This window comes from Patiria miniata, unplaced genomic scaffold (assembly GCF_015706575.1).
Source record: "Patiria miniata isolate m_02_andy unplaced genomic scaffold, ASM1570657v1 HiC_scaffold_1, whole genome shotgun sequence".
Classification (NCBI taxonomy): domain Eukaryota; kingdom Metazoa; phylum Echinodermata; class Asteroidea; order Valvatida; family Asterinidae; genus Patiria; species Patiria miniata.
In genome coordinates this window covers 17,545,354-17,572,814 of record NW_024037047.1, presented here as the reverse complement: position 1 = coordinate 17,572,814, position 27,461 = coordinate 17,545,354, and the positions used below count along the sequence as shown (strand labels likewise).

General features: G+C 40.7%; 2 protein-coding genes across 5 annotated transcripts in view; one reads left to right on the top strand and one right to left on the bottom strand.

The window, feature by feature from the left end:
* LOC119724005 (signaling mucin HKR1-like) overlaps positions 1-27,461 on the top strand; it is a 63,152-nt gene that overhangs the window by 11,491 nt on the left and 24,200 nt on the right. For all 3 annotated transcript variants that reach the window (XM_038194929.1, XM_038194943.1, XM_038194935.1), the window contains 8 exons: positions 2,105-2,319; positions 5,235-5,406; positions 6,678-6,892; positions 8,658-8,845; positions 9,674-9,905; positions 11,410-11,500; positions 14,837-14,960; positions 16,873-16,996. In XM_038194929.1, coding sequence (XP_038050857.1) covers positions 2,105-2,319; positions 5,235-5,406; positions 6,678-6,892; positions 8,658-8,845; positions 9,674-9,905; positions 11,410-11,500; positions 14,837-14,960; positions 16,873-16,996 — 1,361 coding nt within the window. The remainder of the gene's footprint in view (positions 1-2,104; positions 2,320-5,234; positions 5,407-6,677; positions 6,893-8,657; positions 8,846-9,673; positions 9,906-11,409; positions 11,501-14,836; positions 14,961-16,872; positions 16,997-27,461) is intronic.
* Positions 20,097-23,379, bottom strand: LOC119724029. Of its 2 annotated transcripts, none has more exons than XM_038194952.1 (2): positions 23,233-23,379; positions 20,097-21,710 (listed from the first exon to the last, which is right to left on the bottom strand). In XM_038194952.1, exon 2 carries the CDS (start codon positions 21,525-21,527, stop codon positions 21,195-21,197), a length of 333 nt encoding a protein of 110 aa, XP_038050880.1. In that variant the 5' UTR covers positions 21,528-21,710; positions 23,233-23,379; the 3' UTR covers positions 20,097-21,194. The 2 variants fall into 2 exon arrangements, with proteins under 2 accessions (XP_038050880.1, XP_038050885.1); XM_038194957.1 differs by lacking the exon at positions 23,233-23,379 and adding an exon at positions 22,405-22,732.

Below are 27,461 nucleotides of genomic sequence, written 5' to 3'. Positions count from 1 at the left end.
AGTACATGTAAGTAACCGTGGAATTGCCCTTTTGGAAGATGAATACAAAAAGTGTTCTCCCAAAAGACATGATTGGTTGTTTGTAAATGGAAGAAATCATCAAAACAAATTTTTTTTTTTTATAATAAAACGGATAAAAGAAACTGATTCATATTGTTTATTGGATGACTTTGCTTATTGGTGTCAGATATATATTGCTACGTGGAGTAAGTTCTGGTGAGAACGGTTAGTTGAAGAGTGGTTGATTTGTGGTGAATTATACACAGGTTCTGCGTACTAAAGCAACGTACCGATAAAATAATAATTGTGCTTATACAGGGTGTTTCAATAAAAAGGAAACCCAACTTTGAAGAACCAGTATGGACAGACTACGGTAAATGTTTACTGGCTATAAAACTGGTATCATCTGAAAGCGTAATCTCTATTCTTTTCACTGATACCTTGTCTACATTTCCAGGGTCATGCATCACTGAGCGCCACTGTCATGAGATTCTGATGCGAAATTGCAGTTGGTTCACTTTCATGTCAATAAGAGAATATGTATTCAAGAAGAAGACATGAGTGCCAAAAAAGAAACCAAAAAATCAAGTCGGGTTGGTTTCAAAACTGGATTTTATTGTTTGTCATGAATTTCTCGTTTTGACCAAGCCACGTTCAAAAACAATGTTCAATTCAATTTTCCCAAGGATTAACATTTAAGCCATTTCACAGACATTTCCGTAACAATAGGCACACCGTGCCCAGTGGATTTTGTTTATGAAAGTGAACCAACTGCATTTTTGCATCCAGTTTTCAAGACAATGATGCTCGGTGATGAATGACTCAGAAAACCTAAACACGGTATCATTGAAAAGCATAGAGATTACGCTTCCAGATGATACCAGTTTTACAGCCAGTAAACATATCGTCTGTCCATACTCATTCCTTGAAGTTGGGTTTCCTTTTTTTTTAACCACCCTGTATAGCGCTTTTCATCGTATCATCAATCTCAAAGCGCTTTACAATAATTCCCCCGTTCATCAGGCCATGGGACCACGCAGCAGGGCTCAATCGGTCCTCGACCCTCACTGGTACCCATTTATACTCATGGGTGGACAGAGGCAATTGTAGTAAAGTGTCTTGCCCAAGGGCACAAACACCATATTCCTGGTACGGTTCGAACCCACGCACCTTATGAGTCAGACACTGTAACCACTGGACCATGGCGTTCTGCAGATTTCTAGTCATACTCTGGTAAAAAAAAGTCATCACAAAACGTCTGGGTCCTGGCTCCCTGCTGTGCATTATGATTTGCACAGTTATCGGTAACCAGTGATGAAACCATGTCCTGCAGTCCGGTTCCAAATTGTTGATGAAGTAGTTGAACCATCCGGCGTTCATTATTAAGGGAATAAATGTGTGTTCGGGAGGTATTATAACACTCTCTTTAAGACCGTAGGGAGTCTGGATGGGCGATAATTACCCTCGGCTTCGCCTAGGTAATTATCACCCATCCAGACTCCCACCAGTCTTTATAAACAGAGTGTTTAATACCGACCGAACACGTATTTATTCCCATTCATAAATACCTTTTTCGGTCAAAAAACAAATCTTTTCAGTCCAAAAATCAAAACAAGTCAAAAAATAGACGTCGCCAACCATTTTGTTCAACAATTTTACTTCATGTTTTACGAAACACCCCTCTGACTATAATATGGAATGCCCCTCCACAACTCGTTACCTTACCAGGACATTGGCGTGCGCGTCGCGCATACTGCGAGTTGTGGCGCAAAATGCAGCGGGGCTGGTGTAGTGTGAATTTCGGACCATGAAATACTGATTCACTGGTAGTATTGCGCATGCATGTGGGAGGAATGTGAACGTTCAACCAATGAAACGCTAAAAGGCACCGGATTTCATGGGAGTCCAAATTTCATGTGACACTGGAAAAGTGTTTAAGACTGGCTAGCATCCGTTTAAGACCGGCCACGTGACGTGCTCTCGACCAATAGGAATGCGTAAACTGTCTTAGGTATAAATGAACGTCCTTTTGCAAGTTGTTATGGTTAATGAGTTAACACAACTTTTGTGCACGTCATGTAGAATTTGATTATCGTTCTTGCAGATGTTACTATTTCAGAGGACGTCGATGTCAAAGAGAGAGGTTTCATCACCGCCATGGAGACCAGTATTGCCAGGGCTTACTCTGAGGGGAAGGCCCGTAAGGATGAACGTGCCACGGCCGTTCAAGATCTGCTGGAAAAACTCAACCCTGATAACGATCCTCTGCTGAGTGTACGAAGGAAAAGGGCCGTTACGATCGATGGCAACACAGCACAGGTATGAAGTTGGGGTTTTTGAGGGTTGCATATTTGTGACCCACTCCAGTAAAAGGTGATATAAGTCGTGAAAAATAAAATTCAAGTTATATGCACGACTGGAAAGCCCACAATGTAAGCTTTCATTTGGTATATGACACAGCTGTATAGCCCTTCTCGTTGTGGAGATACGACGAATTTGCATATTAATTAGTTCCATGGAGTTCAAATTACACAACTGAGAAAACAGACTTTGAAATAGCTGGCTCTGTTGTAGATTTGGGCGTGAAAAACTCACTTTTAATCTCTTAGCAACCAATATGTTCCTGTTTTACTATCACTTTTAAACTTTGGATATTGATTCTATAATGAGTATTTTCAATGATTTTTGGGAAAAAGTGACTTTTTGAAACCAGATTAGTATATATTGTGGCTAATTTGCACATTGATTAAAATTATAGTTTTTGCATGTTAAATAAAGAGAACAATGCACACAAAATAAGGTAATTTTTTTTCCCCATTTTTCATTGAAATCAACTTTTCTGTGAATGAATCCTCAAACTTTAGGTTTCAAAGATGTCATTTAAGCCCAAAAAAAGGAATTTGGATTTTTGACGGAAAATGTCACCCTCTCAACGTTCAGCGGGCCATATTACACGTAAAAGCACATTGCGACTTATATCACCTTTTCCTGGAGCAAGTCACAAAATGCCCTGAACAAGGCTAAAAGAATAGAAGTTAGGAATCAGCATTCCTCTTGAAACAGGACAGATCATAGGTTGGAGGGAAGCAAGCAAACATTGTTGTTGAAAGATGTCAACAGAAGAGCGACAGGTGGCTATTATTTTTCCAAGAACTAGAAGGGGAAAGCAACCCATTGCTGTAGGTAGTAAGCTCCAAAATTGTGTAATTACATTAGTCAATAGTTGGCACGTGTTCAAAGTCGTCTTTCAGTAACTACCAGGGCGTGCAGGGTGAGGTCCTAAAGGGTGCTATTTTACTCTTCAGTTTATTGCTATTAGATTTTCTGTCCAATTCTGTAACGAAATTTTCATATGTATGTTTTGAAGAAACGGGAAATTATTTATTCCATCCTAATTAGACGCTTTTTAATATCCCTCTAAAATAACGGTTGATGTTTTAATTGCTTTTGCGGTCATTACGCATAAAAGTGAATAATTGTTCGGCTCCAATATTTGGTTTGGGTGCATTAAAATAAAGTTTATATTGATACCTCCTTCTAAAGTGAATTTGTTTTGTATTGCTTTAAAAAAATGCATTTCAAAAAGACGGAAGTATTTATTTTCGAGGTGAAACTCTGAGCATGGCCGGGGAGATCGAGAGCAACTTGAAGTTGTTTTATTGATAAACGTATTAGGCCCGATGTACATTTCTTCACTAATTCTACATTACAAAGAAAAAATTGAAAGGACTACATGCAGACAACATCTCCAATAAATAAGTTCTATAGAATGCAGAAATCAGAAGCCATGGATAGTACACTTTTCCGTATCACGACAATCGGTGGTTAATTTGTATAAAAAAGTGCAGTTCATGTACTGTACAAATAATTTAGACCGTATTTTGAGGGAAAATGCTTCCTGACAATACATTTTTGCAGTCTTTGTGCTAGATGAATCCCGCAGGGTGTGAAGTTAAAATATTGCCCAAGGGTCAAGAAACTTGCGGTAAGGAATTTTCATTCCGATTTCAGGAAGTTGATTTCCACTTGTCAACATTTAACAAACGATGTGTCGGAAATTTGCCACCTATCAAAAAACAAATCTCAGGAAAATATTCGGGAACACAGCGCCTTGCTCTCGGTTTAATAACTAATACCGCCGACGCAACAAAGCCTGAATATTACCGGAGCACTGACCGGTAGCTGGTTACGCGAACTTCACGTACGATATGTTCGCACACTTCGCGAACTCAGCAGCTGTAGCATATTAGCATAGTTTTAGCATAACAAAGGCGCACTGTCATGCGATGCAAATGAACCTGCAGAGCTCGATGTTTACTCGTAACTTGGGATCAAAATTAGTTCGCGAACTTCGCTGACTTCGCGAACAGTCATTATTGAAGCCTGCCCTTATTGAAAAGTGAGTACTGGAGCACCAGCACTGAGCAGCTTAAAATCAGTATACCGAACGATCACTATTACATGTACATACAATTTCTGTGGATCTCGCGATATAGCAGCATTCCAATGTATCTGTAAAACAAACAGACATGCAAATAGACAAACTGACCAACAGGCTTCCTTACAGATAGACAACAAACTAACAGCACTGACAAGACCAATGGCTGTAACATGTGCAGGTCTGTTACTATCGATGGAAACACAGCATAGGTACAGACAGATAGGCCAACAAACAAACAGCCCAACACATAGACAGACAGACAGCCCAATAGACTGTCAGTATCGGGCGATTCCACAAAATTATAAAAAAATCAAAAATTCAAATGACACGAATGAAACATGTATATCACTGTGAAGACTGCTATCAGTATTGTATTGAAATATTTCTAACAATGTTCAACTGTTCAGCCGTTACTGTAAAACTGGGAAAAAATCAATAATAAATACACAACAACATCAGTTTGTCTACTCCATGGTGTTTCGAGCCAATTTCTATTACAGCAAAAAAAGTTGGACGATTACTTTCTGTTTTAAATAATTGTAGTAACTAACTCGTACAGTTTATCAGAATAAAATTCTTGTGTATAATTGTCACTTTTATTATTCACACTGAATTGTCCGAAATGTAGGTCCAACATTGTGGAACTGCCCTATTACAAAACATAGAGAGAATTTAAGATCTGAACTACAACAGCCAAGACATACTTGGAAGATTTAATCCAAAAACACCCTTGTGGAATGAGACGCTGTCTCATGAATTATTATATTATTCCTGTTTTTCCTACCCCACCCAGGTGATTGACCTATCACGTGATGTCAACTATCCAACCAACGTCGTTTTAGTGTTCTACATAGCAGAGGGAGATACCAGTATTCCAGCAGGGGAGTCCAAGGCAATATTCAGTGAATTGACCCTCCAAGAGATGACATTTTACCTCCAAGTAGTGGTCAAATCTTATCCAACTGGTACGCGATAGTTGTTAATTTTGATTTTTTTTCTTTTAAATCACCTTCCAAGTAGACGTTTTCCCCTTCAAAAGTATATTTTCAGCATAGTTACAGCACATGCAAAGTGCCCTGCTTAGTCACATTAACCCTCCTGCTGTCTGAGCAGTCACAGACAGTCAAAAACATCAATCCTCTTCCCCTGCCATGCCTTTTACACAGGCTAGTCACCAACAGTCAGATCATATTTCAAGCAAGCACTCTGACTAGTCAAGTTAAGTCAACAGACAAAAGCAGGCAAGTGGTATAGGCACAGTTGGGTAATCAATCGCCTACAGTCAGAAGAAATCTGTATCAAGTTACAGTCACAACCAGTCAATCCTGCTTTATGTAGGCTGGGAGCTCTTAACTGTTAAAAACAGTCACTTGATTGATTTTGACTGAAAGGACAACTTTGTACAGAATGTATGTGTGCATAGTGGGGGCTGTGGTCCAATGGTTACGGTGTTTGACTCGTGTGCCCTGGTACATGGGTTCGAATCCCGACAGGAACATGGTCTTTGTGCTCTTGAGCAAGGCACTTTACCATTATTGCTTCGTCATTCGGATGGGACGTAAAGCCGTAGGTCCCGTGTGTTGTTGTGTAATGCACGTTAAAGAACCCAGTAACACTTATCGCTAAGAGAAGGGGTTTGCCTCGGTGTTTCTGGCAGTGGCTGCAATATGCGCCGCAGCACCTTGTAAGTCCTTATAAAGGTGCTATATAATGGGTCTCACATTTCTCATAAACTTCATTTACCTGTCTTTAAAATAGACATAATTTCAAGCGCTTTGAGTACCTAATGGACCGACCCAGTAAGCACCGCCCCATGGTATTCTGACCAATCACAGCCGTGATTTATGTCCGACAGGCGTGTACAAAAGTCCGACATACGTGCACGCGCGTATGATGCGCGCGGCAGGAAAATGCAGTGTGGCATTGGAGAGGAGCACGTGTTAATTTGCCCACGTGCGCAGTGGGTGGGGCTTACTGGATCGGTCCATTGTTGGTAGATACGTGCGCTATATAAGACTCCGGTATTATTATTGTTTTAGGAGGGTTGACTTATATTTTGTATCAAGTCATTTTACTACCACAACTTTATCCAATGCAGTTTGTTCAGAAGAGAGCTTTTGGTTTTTAATATACAGTAAATTTGGATGTCTTTGGTTAGAAGCAAAAAATAATATCAAATAATACTGTTATGTTTCTGATTTGGCATATTGTGTACCTGTCTTATAATTAATTGCAGAGTTTCTTGAGGTCGTCGTCGTAGCAACGACCTCGCCCCCTGACCTGACCCCCCTATGGATTGTCTTGGGTGTCTTTGGTGGTCTTGCGTTGCTGTGTACGGGATGCTGCTGCTGTTTCGTGCTGTGTCGTATCTGTTGTCGTCCGCGACCCAAATCAGCCCGCGATGGCCCCATGGATATGGATACATTGAAGATGCTTCAACATAAGCAGAAGGTGGGTGGAGCTACAGGAAGTTTATGTGGGGGTGATTACGGGAGATTTGACATATAAAGTAGGAATTAACCTTATTCAATTTAATGATAAAATTTAAGATTTATATAGCACACTGTCAACCAAACACAGGTTTTCAAGGCACTAGATTAGCGGGAGCAGTAAAATGTACTGAACATTATTTTTCTTCCCGTTCATCAAGGGGTGTGCATCAGAACTAAATCCTTTTACCCGCACTGTAAAAAAAAAAAAGGTAAAGGGGACGAACCTGTATTCACAGGAACGGAGTGCCCATCTCTCTTTCATAGCGATTGGGCCAGACTCATATGCTGCTGTGGGGGGATCGCCACACCTCCTCCACAGCGAGTCTGTTACCTTCCCAGCATTGAATAATGCCGGTACCCATTTAACACCTGGGTTGAGAGGAGTAATTGAGGTGAAGTGCCTTACTCCAGGGCACAACACGCATGGCCACGGTGGGGTTCGAACCCACAACCTCTCGATCACGAATCCTGTGCTCCACCGCTAGACCACACGTGCCGACACTTGTAATGTTTTTGTGTGCACTTTTATAAACAATCTGAACAGCAACTTCCGGGATGTAAATTTTGGGGTTGGGGGTTTCTTTTACTGGTTCCCGTGTTTTACTTCAATAGGGTACCCGGTTCCCGAACTACCCGTAAATGCACACTCATTGGCAATGATTGGGTCAATGAAAACCAGTCGGTGACCCCAGGCTACCAAATCTCACCCATATTGAGCTTGAGACTCGCGCATTCAGGTTGTTCTCATGCTCTCACCCGCACATGGGATTTCTCACGTAAAAAAATTATGAATAAAACTCGAAAATGATGTTTAAATGATGATCTTTTGCTAAAAAACAATTCGGGCGATTCACAATGCAGTGCACCACCAAGAGTTTGCCACGGAGAGTTCAATTTTCCCAGTGCATTGTGGGAGATGGTCGACAAATTCGCAGCGCGGGACATTTGAAATTGTTAGTTTTCCCGGCCAGAAAGCTCGTAAGCGTATGATTCGGGTATCTGTTTGCCCTTTTCTTTTCATTTTATCAATATGGAGTTTTTTTGTAAGGCGGCAGAACGCTTTGCCCCAATCTATAACAAATTAGCTCAAGTTTTCTACTGACACTCATTCAAATGGGCCGGCCATGTTTTGTCGTCCGTGACCTTGAAAAATGAACTCTCCGTGGCAAACTCTAGGTGGCGCACTGCATTGTGAATCCCCTGAATTGGTTAAAGTGGTTACAAATTGCCTCAGGTCGCATTTCAGAGCATCTACATTGTACATGTAGAATCCAACAATTTTCGGGGCCCTTCAGCGGGCCCCGAACCCACGCCGTTGGGGCTTTGCGCTCACACTAGCATAGTTACATCTGATCAAGCTCCATTGCCAAATTCTAACTCTCAGCTCTTACTCTTGAGTGACCATCTCAGCTCTCTGAGGAGTATACAGTGCGATGCTGCCTGTTGGGCTCAAAGCAGCTAAAATCAATCACAATAACCATCCATGCTATGACAGGTACCCAATTTACTCCTGGGTGGGGAGAAGCAATGAGTGGAAAAGTGCCTTGCCCAAGGGCACACACACCATGACCCCAGGTTGGACTCGAACCCACAACCTGCTAAATTACCCACAGATCTTGAGTTCGATGGTCCAGACCACGAGGCCATGGCACTCCACACACAAAAAAGATATTGTTGCACTTTTACAAAGTTTCTATTGTCAATTTGATTATGTTTCCTAACAGTACCCCTACAGGCCCTACAAGACGCCCAATCAGACACCCCGGGGATTTGATGTTGCCAAGGAAACAGGCAGTACCAAAGATGGAGGCGTTGCTAAGGAACCCAGCGGCAGTGGTTCCGGATTCAGATTACAGAGTAGTGGGACTGGATCAATACTCAAGAAGCAATTCAATGCCGTCAATACTGCAAGGTATGCAACTCTGATGAAGTGTTGTAGACTCCGTGCATGGACAGTAGAGGGCGCTTTGTGATCACTGTCAAGCGCCCCAGTGGGCGGGACACACCACATGCGCAAACTGGTTTGTCTACGTAGGGCAAGAAATGCGCACAGCTACTTTTATTTCTGAATGTGCGTAAAACTGGCATTTTCACGTGAGGGTCATGCGTCCGTCGTCTGATGTTAGCATGTGCCCCAGTGGTCTCCCTTAACTCTCCCTTAGTAACCGTTGAAGGTGTAACTGAGCATGGAGTCCATGGGCTCCGTGCACAAGCACCCCGTCAACGGCCAGAAAAGGAGAGTTGGGGAGACCTAGACTGGTTCCCAGTCCATCCTCTGCATATTTCGAATGATCCAATGTTATTGGGGGCGGGGATTAGTCTAGGAGACCTTCGCAAGGTAAATGTGAAGGTATTGGCGCGCCGATGACGCCTGATGCTCACGGGCGAAGACACTATGGCTTAGCTTTGTGCACATTCAGGATAAATAAGTCGTGTGTACTTTGCGCGCGAACCAGTACTGTACGCACATGCGGTGTTCCGTCCAAGGGGCTCTCAAAAATGGTAAAAACGCGCCCTCTTTAGTTGGCGCACGGAGCCCATAGTCTAATTAGCCTACTTCTCCATCATGCTCAGCATCACGCTGAATGCAGTGCCCTTTTAAATCAAGTTGACTCCTACTTCACGGGTCAATCTGTCAACAACATGCTGGCCAGGCTCAGACTTTAAGTCGGCTGTAAGAAATCAAATACTTGAGTTCTTTGGACTTGACAGACTTTATTTGCTTGATTTTCATCTCTAGGTTGGATGTTGACGCATACTCCTCATCCTCTTCCTCTGAGCTCAGTCTCCATGGTAACGACCTCACAGTGCCCCCTCTAGAGTTGAACTCCGTCAATGAGCGTACTTTTAAGAAGACAACACTAGTGAATGAGGAGGATGCATTCCATCAGGCCGCATCATCACTAGAACTGAATGCCAGCGGGAGAAGTCATCTGTCCAATGGAAGATTGCTACCTCTCAGACCACAAAAAGTAAGGAAGAATGTTGGATATTGAACCATTAGATGATGACTTACAATCACCCTGTTATCCATGGCAGAAGATATGACAACGATATGAGGACAATGATATAACACAAGAATGGATTCAGACCAGTAGTATATAATATTACCCACCAAGTATTGAGTTTGATGAGTCAGACTTTGGCAGTCCTCTTTTCCAAAATTCCATTAGTTTTAACTTCAATATTTTCCTTGTTATTTTTTCATTTCTGCATGTACAGTATATCGTCGCCGTTTTCACGAAGATCGAGCCACACATGTCAAAAATGACAATTTTGTTCGATTTCGAGGTTTTTTTTTCACTACATGTATTTCGCATTGCACTAAATTAAACTTCCTACTTAACCATTTTGACATGCTTCTGTAAGCAAAACATCATTAATTTCTTAATTACATTAATGATGCAAGAAGCAGGTATCTCAATTAGAACATTTTGCATTTTCACAAAGAGACACGAATATAGGTGCCCCTTGAACGCGTACAAAACGTATTGGACGGAAAGGCGTAATAGTAGGTCAAGTGCAATTTTTTTTTCACGAAGAGCCACACATCTTTATTACCTTATCAGTTGCGCGCATAACACACACGCTCCTTCCCTATGGAAAAACACGTTGAACTGAAAGAGCCTAAATGTAGGAAACATGGATTTTCATTTTCACGGAGGGAAACACATCTTTACTAATGAAGTTTGGTTTATTAACTATTGTGCTCATTCTAATTACTGGGTTTACATAAAAGTTTACCTTTCAAAGAATCATGTTAATCTTTTCTTACTGCATAAAGGTGTTGCAAAATAGTCGTTTTTGCAGTTTTAAAATAGGAGGAACTTCTCTTGCGATTTTCTCCAAAACGTTCTTTCTTCAAAATCGACACATGTGGCTCTTCGTGAAAATGGTGACGATACATAAATGTATGCGTCGTACATGTAGCTGTAGTATGATATTGCCTATACAGAACATTTTTCAAAGAAACAGTAACTTTTTAATAGGGGAATAAACATGTGCTTGGCTGGTTTTCAACAAGGATATTTAAAACCAACTAGGAGCCTGGTTGTGGATAATGGCCAGAGCTGAACCGATGGCGAGGGCCTTTATCCGTGACCAGACATACTTGTTTAAAACCAGCCAAGCACATGTTTATTCCCATTCATGAATACTTCTTTGGTCAAAAAATCAAAATAAGTCAAAAATTGACAAAATTCCAACGATTTTCTCCCACGATTTTACTTCATGTTTTGTGAAGCACCCATCTGGCAGTGTCTATGGTATGTGCCTTGCGCACGTAGTGCTAAAAGTCTCCTAATATGGAGATTGGCGCATGCACGGGGCGTACTACGTGATGTGGTGCAGAACACAGCTGTATTTGACCGGTGGTTTAAGATCACCCACGTAACAGGCTCTCGACCAATAGGAATGGGTAAACTGTCTGAGGTATTTATCAATTTTGTCTAACAAGGATATTCATTTGTCAACCAGGGTCATAGTGGTGATGATTGGAACCTTAAATCAGGACGTTCAACAGGACGCTCATCAAGCAGAGACTCACCTCGCTCACTCTCCACATCTCGTGAGTAATGGACTCGATGTAGCACCCCTCCTCAACCCTCCAATGTCCTGTCTGTTATCCCTGTCAATCTAGGTTATAACAGAGTTGTAACGAGTTGTGACTCGAGTCGAGTCATTTTAAAGAAGTAACTCGAGTCAAGTCATTTTAAAGAAGTGACTCGAGTCGAGTCGAGTCAGTAGGTCAAAAGGTCGAGTCGAGTCAAATATTTAGCTCGAGTCAATTCGAGTCACGAATATTTGAACACTATATATACCAAAATTTATGAAAGGAGGCCATAAGTTTAGCCAGCGTTCGAATCCAAGAGCTTTATAAGAAATCGCCCAAAACCAATGATGAAACAGCGAATTAGAAAATGTGTTTAACAATCGGGTTCCTGGATAGTATTTTGTGCGTTCTAGAACCATGAGGTGGGAGTCTGTGACACGTTGTATATTTGTACATGACTGCTATTCGCAAAGTGAAGTGAGCATACATTTTGCACCGTAAGTCATTGCAAATACTTTTCGCAAAGTTGCGCATTTATTTTTGGGACTCGAGTCTTATTAGCCTTCGCTCGAGTCGAGTCGAGTCTTCTGATGAGGGACTCGAGTCGAGTCGAGTCATTTACTCGCAGTGACTCGAGTCGAGTCGAGTCATTTACCCTTAGGGACTCGAGTCGAGTCGAGTCACCAAAAATTGTGACTCGAGTCGGACTCGAGTCGAGACATTGACTCGAGTCATTACAACTCTGGGTTATAACCACTTGATGGAATGATCCTGAACATGTAGCCATAATTACCTCAGATGTTCTGCCCTCCTGTGAGTGTTGCCACAAACCCCTGCCTTCCATCTTGAAACTCTCCCCTCTCACCACAAAGACTGTACATCACTCTGTCTTTCTTACATTTAAAGCTATAGTCCATCATTCGCAGCTATCCCAAAAGTAAATGGCGTAATTATTGTTGAAAAACATACTTGGTTGAAAGATAGTAAGGGGACTAAACTCCCTGTGAAATTATTCTGTCTGGCAAGCTGTCATTTTGAAGTAATCAACGAAAGAAGGCCTTTCCAACGGTGCTTCTTAAGACGCACCGTAGGAAAATTTAAATTAGTAGTTTGTTTTGTTATTCGGCGAAGCGCGCGCAAGCATTGGCACGACGCACCCGCGGTTGCTATAATTCGTCGGATCAGTGCGCGACATCGCGTAGCTGCAATCGGCTCAGCGAGAACGTGTCTCGGACGCTGAATTCAGGTGCAATTCATAATATGATTCAGCAACTTTTTATTTGAAATTGAGATCCTTGAATGCTGTTTTTCTCGGAATATACAGCTGAAGCTGAGCTGAAACTTCATCAGGTTAGTTGTTCAGTACCCTTCTTTAGATTTTGAGCACTTTTGTTGCTTCAAACGAACAAAATGCACAAATTACAAATGATGGACTATATCTTTAACTCTTCAAATTGCACAGTACAGGGCGAGTCGGAATGATCTGGACCCAGATTAAAGAAAATATGAGATATGTTATAGGCTGGTATTTTGGACGTACATGTATTTGATGAAAGTTTCATGTAAAATGCTAGCAAATAACACACGCTAAAAACACTCTGACCACGGTTCCATGGTTCAACAAATTTATTGAAATTGCGTACTGGTGTGAAGCAGTGTAATAACACACAAAAACCTAGAGGAAAAGTTGCTTAATCTGTGGCAATAGAAATCTCCATGCGCGTTCAACCATTAGTACCCCCACGCAATAAAATAGTGCTTAAACAACAGGATTTTCTGTTAAAGCCCAACTTATGCTAACATAAAGCAACGCTATGACATTGGGCCCTGGTTTCCAAAATCCAAACGAAATAGTGAATTTCAAATCGAATTTTCAAAAATCCAGATTTTAATCCCACCTCTAATGCCTATTAAGATAAATGACTTTATATAAGATTTGAGGCTTTGCATGGTGGAGTATCGGTATCGTTTCGGTTTGCGGTAACACCATGTGGTATACAGTCTCCTGACGATGACTAGAGCAGGCTAGTCGAAACGTTGAGACCAAAGACAAGTTCGTTTAGAACTTACAGCAGGACTGTTCTTATCAGAACAAAAAACTACTTAGCAAAGTTGATAATAAGCAGGACAAGTTCTTTTCAGAACTAATATCTTCTAAGCAGTAGTTATTACCACATGGTGTTATCGCAAACCGAAACGATACCGATACCCCACCATGCAAAGCCTCAAATCTTATACCATGTGGTACATTTAGTTCTTTTATATTTAGTTCTTTTCAGAACTAAATAATTCTTTTCAGAACTAAATATCTTCTAAGCAGTAGTTATTACCGCATGGTGTTACCGCAAACCGAAACGATAAATGACTTTTATACTAGCCTGCGGAAGAACAAGCGCGAGTGCACAATAAGCTCTGGCCCAGTTCCGAAAAGTCTCACTTCATATGCAAAATAGAAGCGCATGCGCATCGATCGAGACAAAGGGGCGTGTTCCGAAAACTTTCGCCAAGAGTGCATATTACTGACGATGGCATTGCATTTGGTCAATTTTTGGACAATTAGTAGTTATAGTTCAGGGGAAACATAGGAGGCTCCGTTCGGGTCAATTTTTCGGTGACAGACCGACCGACCGACCGCGAAGTGACATGTAGAAACTCCTGCCAGAGCTTAAAGGGAAAATACAACATTTGCAAACATCAAAAAACGAAATGATCAAATTATCACGAAATACCTTACTGGATTGTTAGGAAATGACAGTCTAAAGCAACCTTTAAAATCGTGGCTCCTGGTGTGCTGACATTTTCAAGAAAACTGGTATTTTTCCAACGCTGGTCGGCCGACCAGCGTTGGAGAAAACTGGCTTTTTTCAAAAATTGTTCTTAAATTTTCATATTTAGTTATTCTGACTATTCTTTGCAATTGATTACACACCTCTGAAGGGGTACAAGCCTGCTAGACTGATTCTCTGACCCTACAATTCCCCAAAGTGAATTAATTGCTCTGTTTCATCTAAGTGGGGTCAGGTAACCAGACTACAAGAACATGATAGGTTTTTTTTATTTTTCCAGCATCTACAAGCCCAAAATGTGAAACAAGTCAGTTTACCAATATTTTCTATAACATATTAATCCTCCAAATCCATTTATTTCTGAAAATTGAAGTAAAAGCAAATATTGTACATTCCCTTTAAAAAATTGCAGCAAGATACCCGGTAGATGTTTTGTTGTACAGGTACTGGCATTGACTGGTACTTTAATTTCAGTTCCGTGAACAGATTATGCTTCCTTTTTTATTTTAGAATTATTAGAGGCAATTCAGTCATTTTTTATAATGAGTAGATTGTGTTGTTTCAGGTGAGGCAGAGGAGTTGAAACGAATCTACCGTGAAGCACAGCGAGAGATCTCACGAGTCTTGGAACCAGACATTATACCTGACCAATCAGATCGGACGTATGTTGCACCTGATAGACAGCCAAAGTAAGTCAGTGACCATTGCACAAGTTTAAAAATAATAGAAAATTTAAAATTTAGAATACAGAACAGTATAATTTCACTGTAACAAACAAATGGGGTCCACAGAAAGATAAGTCAGTATAGTAGTCATTCGATAAATAATAGCAATTTTTGGCTGCCAACTCTTTGTAGTTAAAACTTAAAGGTACAGTTGACCATTTGCAGCTATCCAGAAAGTAACCAACCAAATTATTGTGCAAAAGCTTACTTGGTTTAAAGATAGTAATGACACTAAACTCCCTGTGAAATTATTCCTTCTGGCATGCTGTCATTTTGAAGAAAGCAACAATAAAAGGTAATTTTCAAAGGTGAGTCAGGTGACACATTTTTGGAAACTTCCGTGAATCCACCCCAATGTGTTGTAATTTGTAGTTGGTTTGTAAATTGGGTGAATCCGTGAATGGATGAGGACTGGCTGAATGAGAATCATGTCAGAATGATTATGTTGACTTCGGGATTGTGTCACAAGAGGGCGCAATTCAAAATACGACTCGGCAACTTTGGAATTGAAACCGAGATCCAGAATAGTGTGTATATGTTTGTTCGGTTTTCTCGACGTATACAGCATTCACAGAGCTAAGACTTCATCAGGTTAGTTATTAAGCATCTGTCTTCAGATTTTGAGCACTTTTGTTGCATCAAAGGGAAAAGTACAAATTACAAATGTTCTACTCTACCTTTAATATTGGGAGCCTAAAGTGGTGTTCATTACAGGACTTTTCGTCAAAGTGATATCCTACTGTATTCAACGTGTCAGGAGACTGAAAATGTTTTAGTGTTCCTTGTTGAAAACAAACACGACAAATCAGGTATCAAACATTTTAAAGGTAGAGTCCATCATTTGTAATTTGTGCATTTTGTTCGTTTGAAGCAACAAAAGAGTTCAAAATCTAATGAAGGATACTGAGCAACTAACCTGATAAAGTTTCAGCTAAGCTTCAGCTGTACATTCCGAGAAAAACAGCATTCTAAGATCTCAATTTCAAATCAAAAGTTGCTGAATCATGTTTTGAATTGTTTTGAATTGCAACTATACGCGACGTCGCGCACTGATCCGACGAATTATAACAACCGCGCGCGCGTGTGCGTCGTTCGAATACTTGTGCGCGCTGCGCTGAATAACAAAACGAACTTCTAATTTAAATTTTCCTACGGTGCTTCTTAAGAATCACCGTTGGAAATGCCTTCTTTCGTTGATTCCTTCAAAATGACAGCTTCCCAGAAAGAATAATTTCACAGGGAGTTTAGTCTCCTTACTATCTTTCAACCAAGTTAGTTTTTCAACAATAATTACGCCAGTTATTTTTCGGATGGCTGCAAATGATGGACTCTACCTTTAAAGGCAAAGATACCGCAGAACCAACTGTCATGAATGCTATCATTGTTGGGAAAAGAAATAGTCTTCCTATTAAAAATTGCCATGTTTGTCCTGCTGTACTAGGGAGGTGATTCCATGTGGGGTTTTTTTTTTTGGGGGGGGGGGGCGGTTGGAGTGAGGGATAAAGTAAAGTCTGTCCCGAGCCAAATGTGGCTCATCAGGCCGGCGTTTATCTCCGGTTTCAGTAGCATGAAACGACTGAGAATATTTCTACTCCCCCTGGATGGGATGCTAGTCCATCGCAGGTTACTCCCCAGTTAATGCCGGTACCCATTTATACTCCTGGGTGGAGAGGGGCAAGTGGGGGTGAAGTGCCTTGCCCAAGGACACAATATATGACCAGCGGCTGGATTCGAACCCCGGACCCTCTGATCATGAGTCACGAACCCTAACCACTAGGCCACACACTCCCCTTGGAGTGAGGGATACAACCGTTAAACACTTTCGTATTCATTGCCTAAATTTGTCTTTTTATTTATTTATTATTTTAATGAGCAGATCACGAGGCAAGGCAAGTAAACGCGGAAGAAAGACCGAGGTACAAGAAACGGCTTTTGGAAGGTTGCCATCTGATCCAGCACTCCCAGATGCTCACTCTGCAAAAAGAGCGACCAAAAAACAGGTGAGTGAACTCTATATGATCCAGAAATGATTACTTGTGGAAAACACACAGACTCCAAATTGAGATATATTGTGTTGCGGATTTCATCGAACTGCCAGAGACTTTGTTTCACTGAAAAGCACATTTCCTGGTGAACTGAAGGAAACAGCTGATGTGAAGGAAGACAATTCTTAATGCCAATTTTTTTTTAAAATAAGAATCAATTAAAATCATTTATTCGATTTCAGGTCACAACAATAAGCATTATTTTACATATTTCACATTTTAAGCCATGCTGCTGCAACTTTAACTTTGTTGAAATGCAATTCATAAGTTCAAATGTTTTTAAATTGGGTGCATTAATAGCTCTTAGGTAGAGATGCCAGATACCAAGTCTTTATATGTACATGTACATGTACAAGCAAAGTTCAGCATTAGAATTCTACTTTACAATACTCATGGCTGATTTTATTATGCACTTCTGCGTGCCATGATCTGTGTACAATGTACATGTACTTTATACAAGCAAAGTTCAGCATTAGAATTCTACTTTACCATATTCATGGCTGACTTTATTATGCACATATAAATGCTTGGTCGGTTTTAAACAAGTCTGTTTAAGACTGGCTGGAGGAATGGACGCCGGTAATGGCCCGAGCCGAAAGTGAGGGACATTGTGGGCGACCAGGCCCCCAGCCGGTCTTAACCAGTTCGTGCCGGGATTATTTTGACATTGACCGGATCCAGGCGTTGGATGGTTTTTCACGAGCCTCAAACTTTTCCGAATATCGCAAAACCTTTGCGTGTATTCATGTCATCCGACGTGAACTGGTTAAACAGACTTGTTTAATATCGGCCAAGCCATATCCCCATTCGTAAGTACCTTTTCAGTCAAAGAGTCAAAACAAGCTAAAAAAAGATATATTTCCAATGATTTTGTTCAACACTTTTACTTCATGTTTTTGTAGACAACCTAACTATGTTATGGTATGTGTCTCTCTCTCGAGTAGTCTAATCAACTCCTTATATGGAGATTTGCGTGGGTGTGGTACGTAGTTCGCAATGTGGCGCAGAGTGCAGCAGTGAAGTAAGGACTATGAAATACTGACTCACGGAATACTGACTCACGAATAGTTTTGCGCGCGTGCCTACTTGAGGATTGTAAGCGTTCAACCAATAAAAGAGACCAGATTACATAGGAGTCCAAATTTCATGTGACACTGGAATAGTGTTTAAGACCAGCCAGCTGATGTTTAATCAACCATTTAAGACTGGCCACGCGACAAGCTCTCGACCAATAGGAATGGGTAGACTGTCTTAGGTATTTATCAATTGTGTTCCAATCACCTTATATTAAACTTACAATCCAACTGTCTTGCCATAGTGATTGATGTGATGAATTAAACAACTTGTTATCTTTAACTTATTCATCATGCATAACATACTATATATTGCTCATTCTACTCATTTTTTTAACAAGTAGTTCTTTGCCCAGTCTAATTGCTTTGATTAAACATGCCGCAGTTAAAAAAAAAAAGGGAGTTCCAAAGGAATAGCAATGCGTAACATTTTTTTTTCAGCATACATACAGGCACTATTTCATTTACAATGTATTATACATGCGCGTACTTAACATTCTTCAAAATTTTAACATGGGAAATATTTAAGTTATAAGATAGGCCAAAATATGTTATATAGTCAATTGAATTTTGATCTCAAGTTCAGATAAAAAAAAGGAATACATTGTACATGCAGATGTATTTTTTTGTTCCAAAACTGCCTGGAAAAGTCAGCTTTGTCAAAAATTGCACTGTGACATTTATTGTCTGTAATACTTAGAAGGTACACTGTAAGTAATATCATTATCAGAGATTATTAGCAGAAAATCATTGATGTGGAATGTTATGTATACTAAAAGAGTAAGCATGCAATTTTGTTTTTAAAGGTAATGTAGGCCTACAACATTTGCAATTTTTTTTTTTACATAAAAAAAAAAAGAACTACCATTTAATATTATGAAATACTTACTTAATTGACTGTAAGTGAATAATAGTCTCGAGAATCCTGTGAATTCATGGCACCTGGTGTGCAGTCATTTTCAAGGAAGGTATAATTTTTTTATCAGTTTCCAACGATGGTTGGCTGACCACCGTTGGGGGAAAAAAACCTGGCTTTTTGCAAATACCAGTAGTGCCCCGAATTTATGAAATTAAAGGGAAGATACAACATTTGCAAACATCAAGAACGAAATGATCAAATTAAAACGAAAAATCTTGCCGGATTGTTAGGGAATGACAGTCTTAAAGCATCCTGTTAAATCGTGGCTCCTGGTGTGCTGACATTTTCAAGAAAATTTGTATTTTTCCAACGCTGGTTGGCCGACAAGCATTGGAGTAAACTGGCTTATTTTCAAAAACTGCTCCTTATTAAGTTATTCCGCATTTTCTTTGCAATTGTTTTCACACCTGTGAAGGGGTACAAGCCTGCCAGACTGATTCTCTGATCTTACAATTCCCCAAAGTCTACAAATTGCTCCGTTTCATATTAAGTGGGTTAAAGAACCAGACAACAAGAACATGATTGGTTTTCTTGGTTTTTCCAGCATAAACAAGCCCAAAACATGAAACGAGTCAGTTTAACAATATTTGCTATAACATTCTAATCCTCCAAATCCATTTATTGCTGAAAATTGCACCAAAAACGAATGTTGTACATTCCCTTTAAATGAGTCCACATTTTGTTTGCAATCGGTTACACATCCGTGAACAGGTGCAAGCCAGCTAGCCTGGTTCCCTGACATGACAGTTCACCAATGTCTAGAAATTGCTCTGTTTCGTCTGAAGTAGGGTCAGGGAACCAGACTACAAGAACATCATTTTTTTCTTGGTTTTTCCAGCACCTACATGTATGAACACAAATCGTTAAACAGGTCAGTGTACATGTATGCTATATAATACTATCCCCCAAATCCGTCCATCTCTGATGTTGTATATCCGTTAAGTAAAGTACCTGTGATACTGTATTCTTACAAAATAAAAGAAAAAGAATTGATAAAAATAAAAGCGAAAATCCCACACTCTATTTGGTTGGTTTACCCTGACATTCTTTACTTGGAGAAATGATCTAAATAAAATACCTAGCAATGACCAAAATAGCAGCATTGGAATGATTACTGTAAACATGTACATGGATGTACCTTCGGCCCTACACCAGATACATGTAGATCATGTTAACCATGTTAACTCATTATTGTAAAGAATAAGGTCTGTCCATTTTTGAAAAACTTACATTGTAGTATTCAAATTTTCAAATCTGCATTTGACTGAATATTCGGATATTTGAACTGCCAGCTGCAAAAGTTGCATGCCAATCGCGCCAGTTAAACTTTGCATGCAGCGATAGATATGGGCCGCATGAGTGTCTTGCAGTTAAATATTTTACAGCTGTCACGGGCTTTAACCTGCTAAAAGGATTAAAACAATGAACCGCCGTCAACAAAAAAGTTTCCGTCGACAAAAAAAGTGGCATCTGACATTAAAGCGCCGCAACGTCATGAAAAAATTGCATCACAGTCTGTGTGTACTACTATGTGCATAGGTTTTTTTTTTTTCAATTTTGAATATTCATGAACCGGCAAACAGCTATTTGAATATTTGGTTGAGGATCGAATATTTGAATATTCAGTATATAATTCGGGACAGGCCTGACAATGTACATTTACTTAACATTCCAGGTAAACAGTCATCTTAGGTAAGGATACAAGTTTTTTTTTTATGACTCTTTGGCTGTGTTCGTCACACTGTAGTTAATGTACATCTTATACACATATTCGTTGAATTTCTATAATTAAGAGTTCTATACAAAAATACAATATTGAATTTGAAATCAGATTTGTAGTGCTTGTGTTGAGCATGACAAACCAACGATGCGTGTGAATTACTTCTGTTAGAATTAGTTAATGGACCGATCCAGTAAACCCCGCCCACTGCGCACGTGGGCAAATTACCACGTGCTCCTCTCCAATGCCACGCTGCATTTTCCTGCCGCACACAGCATACGCGCGTGCACGTATGTCAGACTTCTGTGCACGCACGTCGGACATAAATCACGGCTGTGATTGGTCAGTACACCATGGGGCGGTGCTTACTGGATCGGTCCATTGGCAGTGATGCAAGATGTAGGGGAATTTGCTCAAATGATGTCGCCGTGTTGTACAGTTCTACCGGTTGTAGACATCACAGATAGCAGGGGATGCAGTCAGTAAGTTCATAATTTCATCCACGTCGCTCTGCGTGGGACGGGAATTCCTAGCCGTCTCATTCTGCTGCACTGTATCCAGTATGGTCTGGAGAGCTCCTCGGCATTCAGTGTCTCCCAAGACCTGCCTCCTTGTCTGGGTATCCACCATGTACTGGGTCAACAGCAGCACGAGCAGCGCCAAGTCCTGCTTGTCCAGGCCGGAATGGCGAGACAACTTGACCAGATTGGTGTGCATCTCATGATGGTTGCCGCTGCGGAAGAAGAGATAGAAGTCGTTGGCTGGGGTTTCCATCGCAACTTGGATGCGGAGTTAGCAAGCTTGGAGTAGCTGGTCTTGACAGATGGCAAGTGAATGTTTGTAGTCACGCTGCGTGTGATGCACACACATGCACTCTCTGGTATTACAAGGTGAAGCTTGTTGATTTGCCTACAGCTGACTCTGTCAATCTTACTTGGGGTTTAGAAGAAACTCTTCCTGTATTGGGTGAAACCAAAAAAAAATCATTAGTTAATTATGAATAAATCTCCACTCTCCACGTAATGTGGGGTTCACCAGAATTCAAATTAAAAAAAAAATAATGTGTTGAAGAGCACAGGTACAGCAACTTTAAAGATCGAGTCCATCATTTGTAATTTGTGCATTTCGTTCGTTTGAAGCAATAAAAGAGCTCAAAATCTAAAGAAGGGTAATGAACAACTAACATGATGAAGTTTCAGCTCAGCTTCAGCTGTATATTGCGAGAAAAACAGCATTCTAGGATCTCAACTTCAAATCAAAAGTTGCTGAATCATGTTTCGAATTGGGCCTGAATTCAGCGTTCGAGAGACATTCTCACTGAGCCGATTGCAGCTACGCGATGTCACGCACTGATCCGACTAATTATAGCAACCGCGCATGAGTGTGCGTCGTGTCAACGCTTCCGCGCGCTTCGCCGAATAAAAAAAAACGAACTATAGTGTGTCGTAAGACGCACCGTTGGAAAGACCTTCTTTCGTTGATTACTTCAAAATGACAGCTTGCCAGAAAGAATAATTTCACAGGGAGTTAATTAGTCCCCTTACTACATGTATCTTTCAGCCAAGTATGTTTTTCAACAATAATTACGCCAGTCACTTTTCAGATAGCTGCAAATGATGGACTATAGCTTTAAGTAAACAAACTCAAGTACCGGTAGTCCTTTTGCAGGTTGCACCATACACGCCTGGATTTTGCACTGTGCCTAACACTTCAGAATAATATGGAGGCCTACGAAAACAACACAGTGTCAACAAAGTGCGTCATCATCAGTACAGAGGCTTAATATTTGAAGTAGGTACAGGAAGCTACCGGTAGGCTGCGGAAGTAGCTCATGAAAACTTCTCGTTACATTGTAAGCTGTACCAGCAAATATGTTTCCCAGCCAATGCGCATAAGTGAAAAGGCGTGAAATGTGCTGGTACAACTTACATATGAGGAAATATAAGCTGAGAAAAGACATTGGGTTCAAGCACATTAAAGAGGTTGTGGAATGCTTGAAGACATTTCCGTCATTTTTTGGGTATATGTAGCCTAAGGTGTGATGAAATAAAAACGACTATTGTTTCTGTCATGAAATGAGTAGAAAGGGTACTTTTGAGAGCTATTTTTCAGGTCCTGTTTCTACCCAAAGGTGCAATTTGTGTAAAACTCATCGTTGCGGGTAGCAAACAAAACACAGTAAATCGTGACGTAATAAACAGGACTCGTTTATGCTACTCTGCATCGGGAGTCCTGTTTATTACGTCACGATTTACTGTGTTATGTTTGCTGCCCGCAACGACGACTTTTACACAAATTGCACGTTCGGGTCGAAACAGGCATGACAGGACTTGAGAAACAGCTCTCAAAAGTACCTTTTGTACTCACTTTATGACAGAAACAACAGTCGTTTTTATTTCATCACACCTTAGGCTACATATACCCGAAAAATGACGGAAATGTCTTCGAGCATTCCACAACCTCTTTCAAATCTACTCACTTGTACATGTGCACAACTTGTTCACCGTGTCGATCGGTCTAGTGTATGTGATAGAATGGTTGGACCATCAGACAGACTAGTGACCACATACAGCATGTACAGAGGTATTGATAACTGGCCTTGTATTGTGTGTTATCCATGCACACACATGAGTGGGTTTGAATGGTCACAGTGATCAGGAATTGCTACATGTACATGCTGGGCTGTCTGGAGGATTGTGTACTTATTGGCTGCTAATCACTGAGCTTTTGTTGTGGATGTGACCAAATATGGCCCTAGCTTTTGTGTGACCATGGAGGAAGTTTTGAGGTCAATGGGTCCACACCCATAGTGGCTGGCATCTTCTTGGAAAGATGCAACTTACTAGGGATCACTCTGCATCCATGAAGTTTACAACACTGGACTCATGATGCATTTATGAAGGGCTTGTCATGCATGGGAGGAGGGATCTTTAGAAGCATCAATTGTTCCCCTATTTATTAAGAAGGGTGTGCATCATCATCATGTAGCATTTAAAGATCCCAACTTGATTGTTTTGACATTGCAAAGTTTCATTCATTCATTTTGTATAGTAATGGATCGTTTTCATGGCCTGCATCATGTAGCAAAATCCTGATTGACCCATAGGACTAGAGTTGACTGAGTTTGTTGTTGTTAAAGTTGTTATGGTTACAACAAGGAGTAGTACATGCAGGGTACTTAAAGGGAAAATACAACATTTGCAAACATCAAAAAATAAAACTACCAAATCATTTTGAAATACCTTGCTGGACTGTTAGTGAATGAGAGTGTAAAGCATCCTGTAAAATCATGGCACCTGGTATACTGTCATTTTCAAGAAAAGTGGAATTTTAGTATCAATTTCCAACACTGGTCGGCCGACCAGCGTTGGAAAAAACTGGCTTTTCTTTCAAATACTGGCCCCAGTTGACCATCGCACTTGTTTGCAATCGATTACACACCTATGAACGGGTACAAGCCAGCAAGACTGGTTCCCTGACCTTACAATTCCCCAATGTATGTAAACTGCTCTGTTTCTTCTTATATGGAGTCAGGGAACCAGACTACAGGAAAATGATGGTTTTTCTTGGTTTTTATAGCATTTTCGAACCCAAAACCTCAAAAAAGTCAGTGTAACTATATTTGCTATATATTTCCAACCCCCCAATTCCATCCATTTCTGAAAATTACAGCAAAAGCAAATGATGCATAGGCCTATTCCCTTTAATGCACAATGGAGGTAGGAAAAGATGCATGTACAGCCTACAGGTGCAAAATAGACTGTTCAAAAAGATTCATGCAACATTAAAGCCGGCCTCAGGTCGACCCGTTGCTTGCGCCACGACGGAACTGTCGGCATCAAGCTGAAAATTAATGTCACACAATAATCACAACCATTCTCATGTCTCCCATGCCACGTGGACGATTCTACGGCATAAAATAGTCATGTGACCACTTTAAGAATATATACGAACGCCTGTTGCTTACAATCACACGACATTCCATGGCCACACCAGCTGTTTATTCAGCTGTTTACTCAGACACTGATTGGCTTCACGACTGCGATTGATTGCTGCCTGTCGCGAGCACGTCGCAGCAGTTGGCATTTTTCTACTCTGTTGACTGTTGATTTTGTTTTAGCGCCAACTGATGACAATCGTCTTAATATCGTCGCAGTATCAGTTTGCACAGAATCAGCGACTAGTTTGTTCCCGACGGTCGTAGCTCAGGCTCTGCAGCTTGATTCTGAAAAGCCCCGACTGATCTGTGTCATCGCAAGGTTGACCTGAGGGCAGCTTAAAGAGGTTGTGGAATGCTCGAAGACATTTCCGTCATTTTTCGGGTATATGTAGCCTAAGGTGTGATGAAATAAAAACGACTATTGTTTCTGTCATGAAATGACTACAAAGGGTACTTTTGAGAGCTGTTTTTCAGGTCCAGTTTCGACCCGGACGTGCAACTGTGTAAAAGTCGTTGTTGCGGGCCGCAAACAAAACACAGTAAATCGTCCTGTTTATTACGTCACGATTTACTGTGTTTTGTTTGCTGCCCGCAACGACGACTTTTACACAGTTGCACGTTCGGGTCGAAACTGGACCTGAAAAACAGCTCTCAAAAGTACCTTTTGTACTCATTTCATGACAGACACAATAGTCGTTTTTATTTCATCACACCTTAGGCTACATATACGAAAAATGACGGAAATGTCTTCGAGCATTCCACAACCTCTTTAATATCATTGCAGTATCAGGTCGCACAGAATCAGCGACTAGTTTGTTCCCGACGGTCGTAGCTCAGGCTCAGCTTGATTCTGAAAAGCCCCGACTGATCTGTGTCATCGCAAGGTTGACCTTAGGGCAGCTCAAGATTTTGTGGGCATGTGCTCAATTGAACAAGTTTGGAACAATTCTTGTAATTTACAGCTATTGGGTCTGGAATAGGGAAACAATTGACATAGCTATAAGAGTAGAGAACATGCAATATTGTACTTACGTTCTTCAATCTGGATATGAAGTCAAAACAAGAAGCAATTTGTTTACAAGTATTTGGTGTAGTAATGATGGTACAGCTACGTGTAGGTTGCCTATCTGTCGATGTCTAAAATAACACTGATGCTGCTATAAATTTGTAGCCCTATATTTATAAGAATGCTGCGTGCATCTCATTACAAGATTTCTCTTTATTGGAAATTCCTAGTGAGAAATATAGTGGCCAGTAATCAGTAATATTGATTTGATTGCACAATTGGTGCAGTGAAACTTCAGTTGACAGGAATATTGCGAAATATCCTTCCCATGTTTACATGTATGTGTCATGGATTTCATGTGTTGGGAGTTCCCCTATGAACAAAATATAACAGTACTACTGTACATGGTGACTCACAATACTGACATGGCAGGAAATAAGTTTGAGCTTGAGTGAGTGTGGCCTTTATTATAGTCAACGCGACGTGGCTATCCGGATGAGTGGCGCCCCAGATTCTGGCACGAAAAAAGACCAGTAGCTCTTGGGGCTAATCATTTATTCATTTTTGTTCAAGTAATATGAATCATGCATCACAAACAAGGTCGCGCGCGTGCTGCGCGCCTTCTTAAAAACAAGACGCGCATGCATTTTAGTCAATATTCTCAACACAGTAATGCATTATGCATAACAATTTCTCTACCAAATTGGTAGATAAAAAAAAAGAAAAATGAGATAGTAAAGGCGCTCGTGGCTTCGCCACTCGCACTGGTCTTTTTCGAGCCAGCATCCGGGGCGCCACAAGTCCAGGTAGCCACTCGCGCCTTGACTAAAGGCTATTAGTGTGATACAGGCTCTTAGCTTTAAGTAGAAGACAAGAAGTCCAGGCCTCTAAAACGCTTAATGTGTGTACAGTCGAGTCTCGTTAATACAAACTCGTTCGGACCTAGCCAAATTGTTTGTTATATCAGAATTTGTTATTAAGAGGAACATCAGTCCCATTCATTGTGCACAGCACAGTCGGGACTAAGGCTTATGTTTGTTGTAACCAGCATTTTGTATTATGTAAGAGAGTTTGTTATAACGAGATTCGACTGGTATGTTAAATGTATGTTCTGAGATATTTCCAGAAAAACAGAATCCGGAATTTGGCCAGGTTTACTTGCAAAGTCACTTGCAAAAAAAGCACACATTATATGGGTCATACTATGTATTGGGGCCCACTTTCCTGTCTGTGGTATTTCCGGCATCTATCATGTCTATGATTTTATAATTCTGATGCACTCCTTAATGCAGCCATCATCCTCCAAGAGTATGAATAGCAATTAACTACCCACCATTGCCTACCGGTAAACAACTAAAAAAATGTTAGACGCCAATTCTTAACCCTCCTATCACTGCCTATGCAAACATACATTCTGTGCCAAGTTGTCCTTTCAGTCACAATCATCAACTGTTTTCAACAGTTAAGAGCTCCCAGCCTACATAAAGCAGGATTTGACTGGCTGTGACTGTTTATGTACACACAGCTATGCTTTGACTATTGGTGATTGAATGCCAGCTGTGCCTACCACTTGCCTGCTTTTCTATGTTGACTGAATTTGACTAGTCACAGTGCTTGGTGATAGCCTGTGTAAAAGGCATGTCAAGGGAGGGGATTGATTTTTTCTGTGTCTGTGACTGTTCAGACAGCACGATGGTAATAGCAAATTACAAAGTGCCACGGTAACAGGGACAGGAAAATGTACCCACATTTATAGAATGCC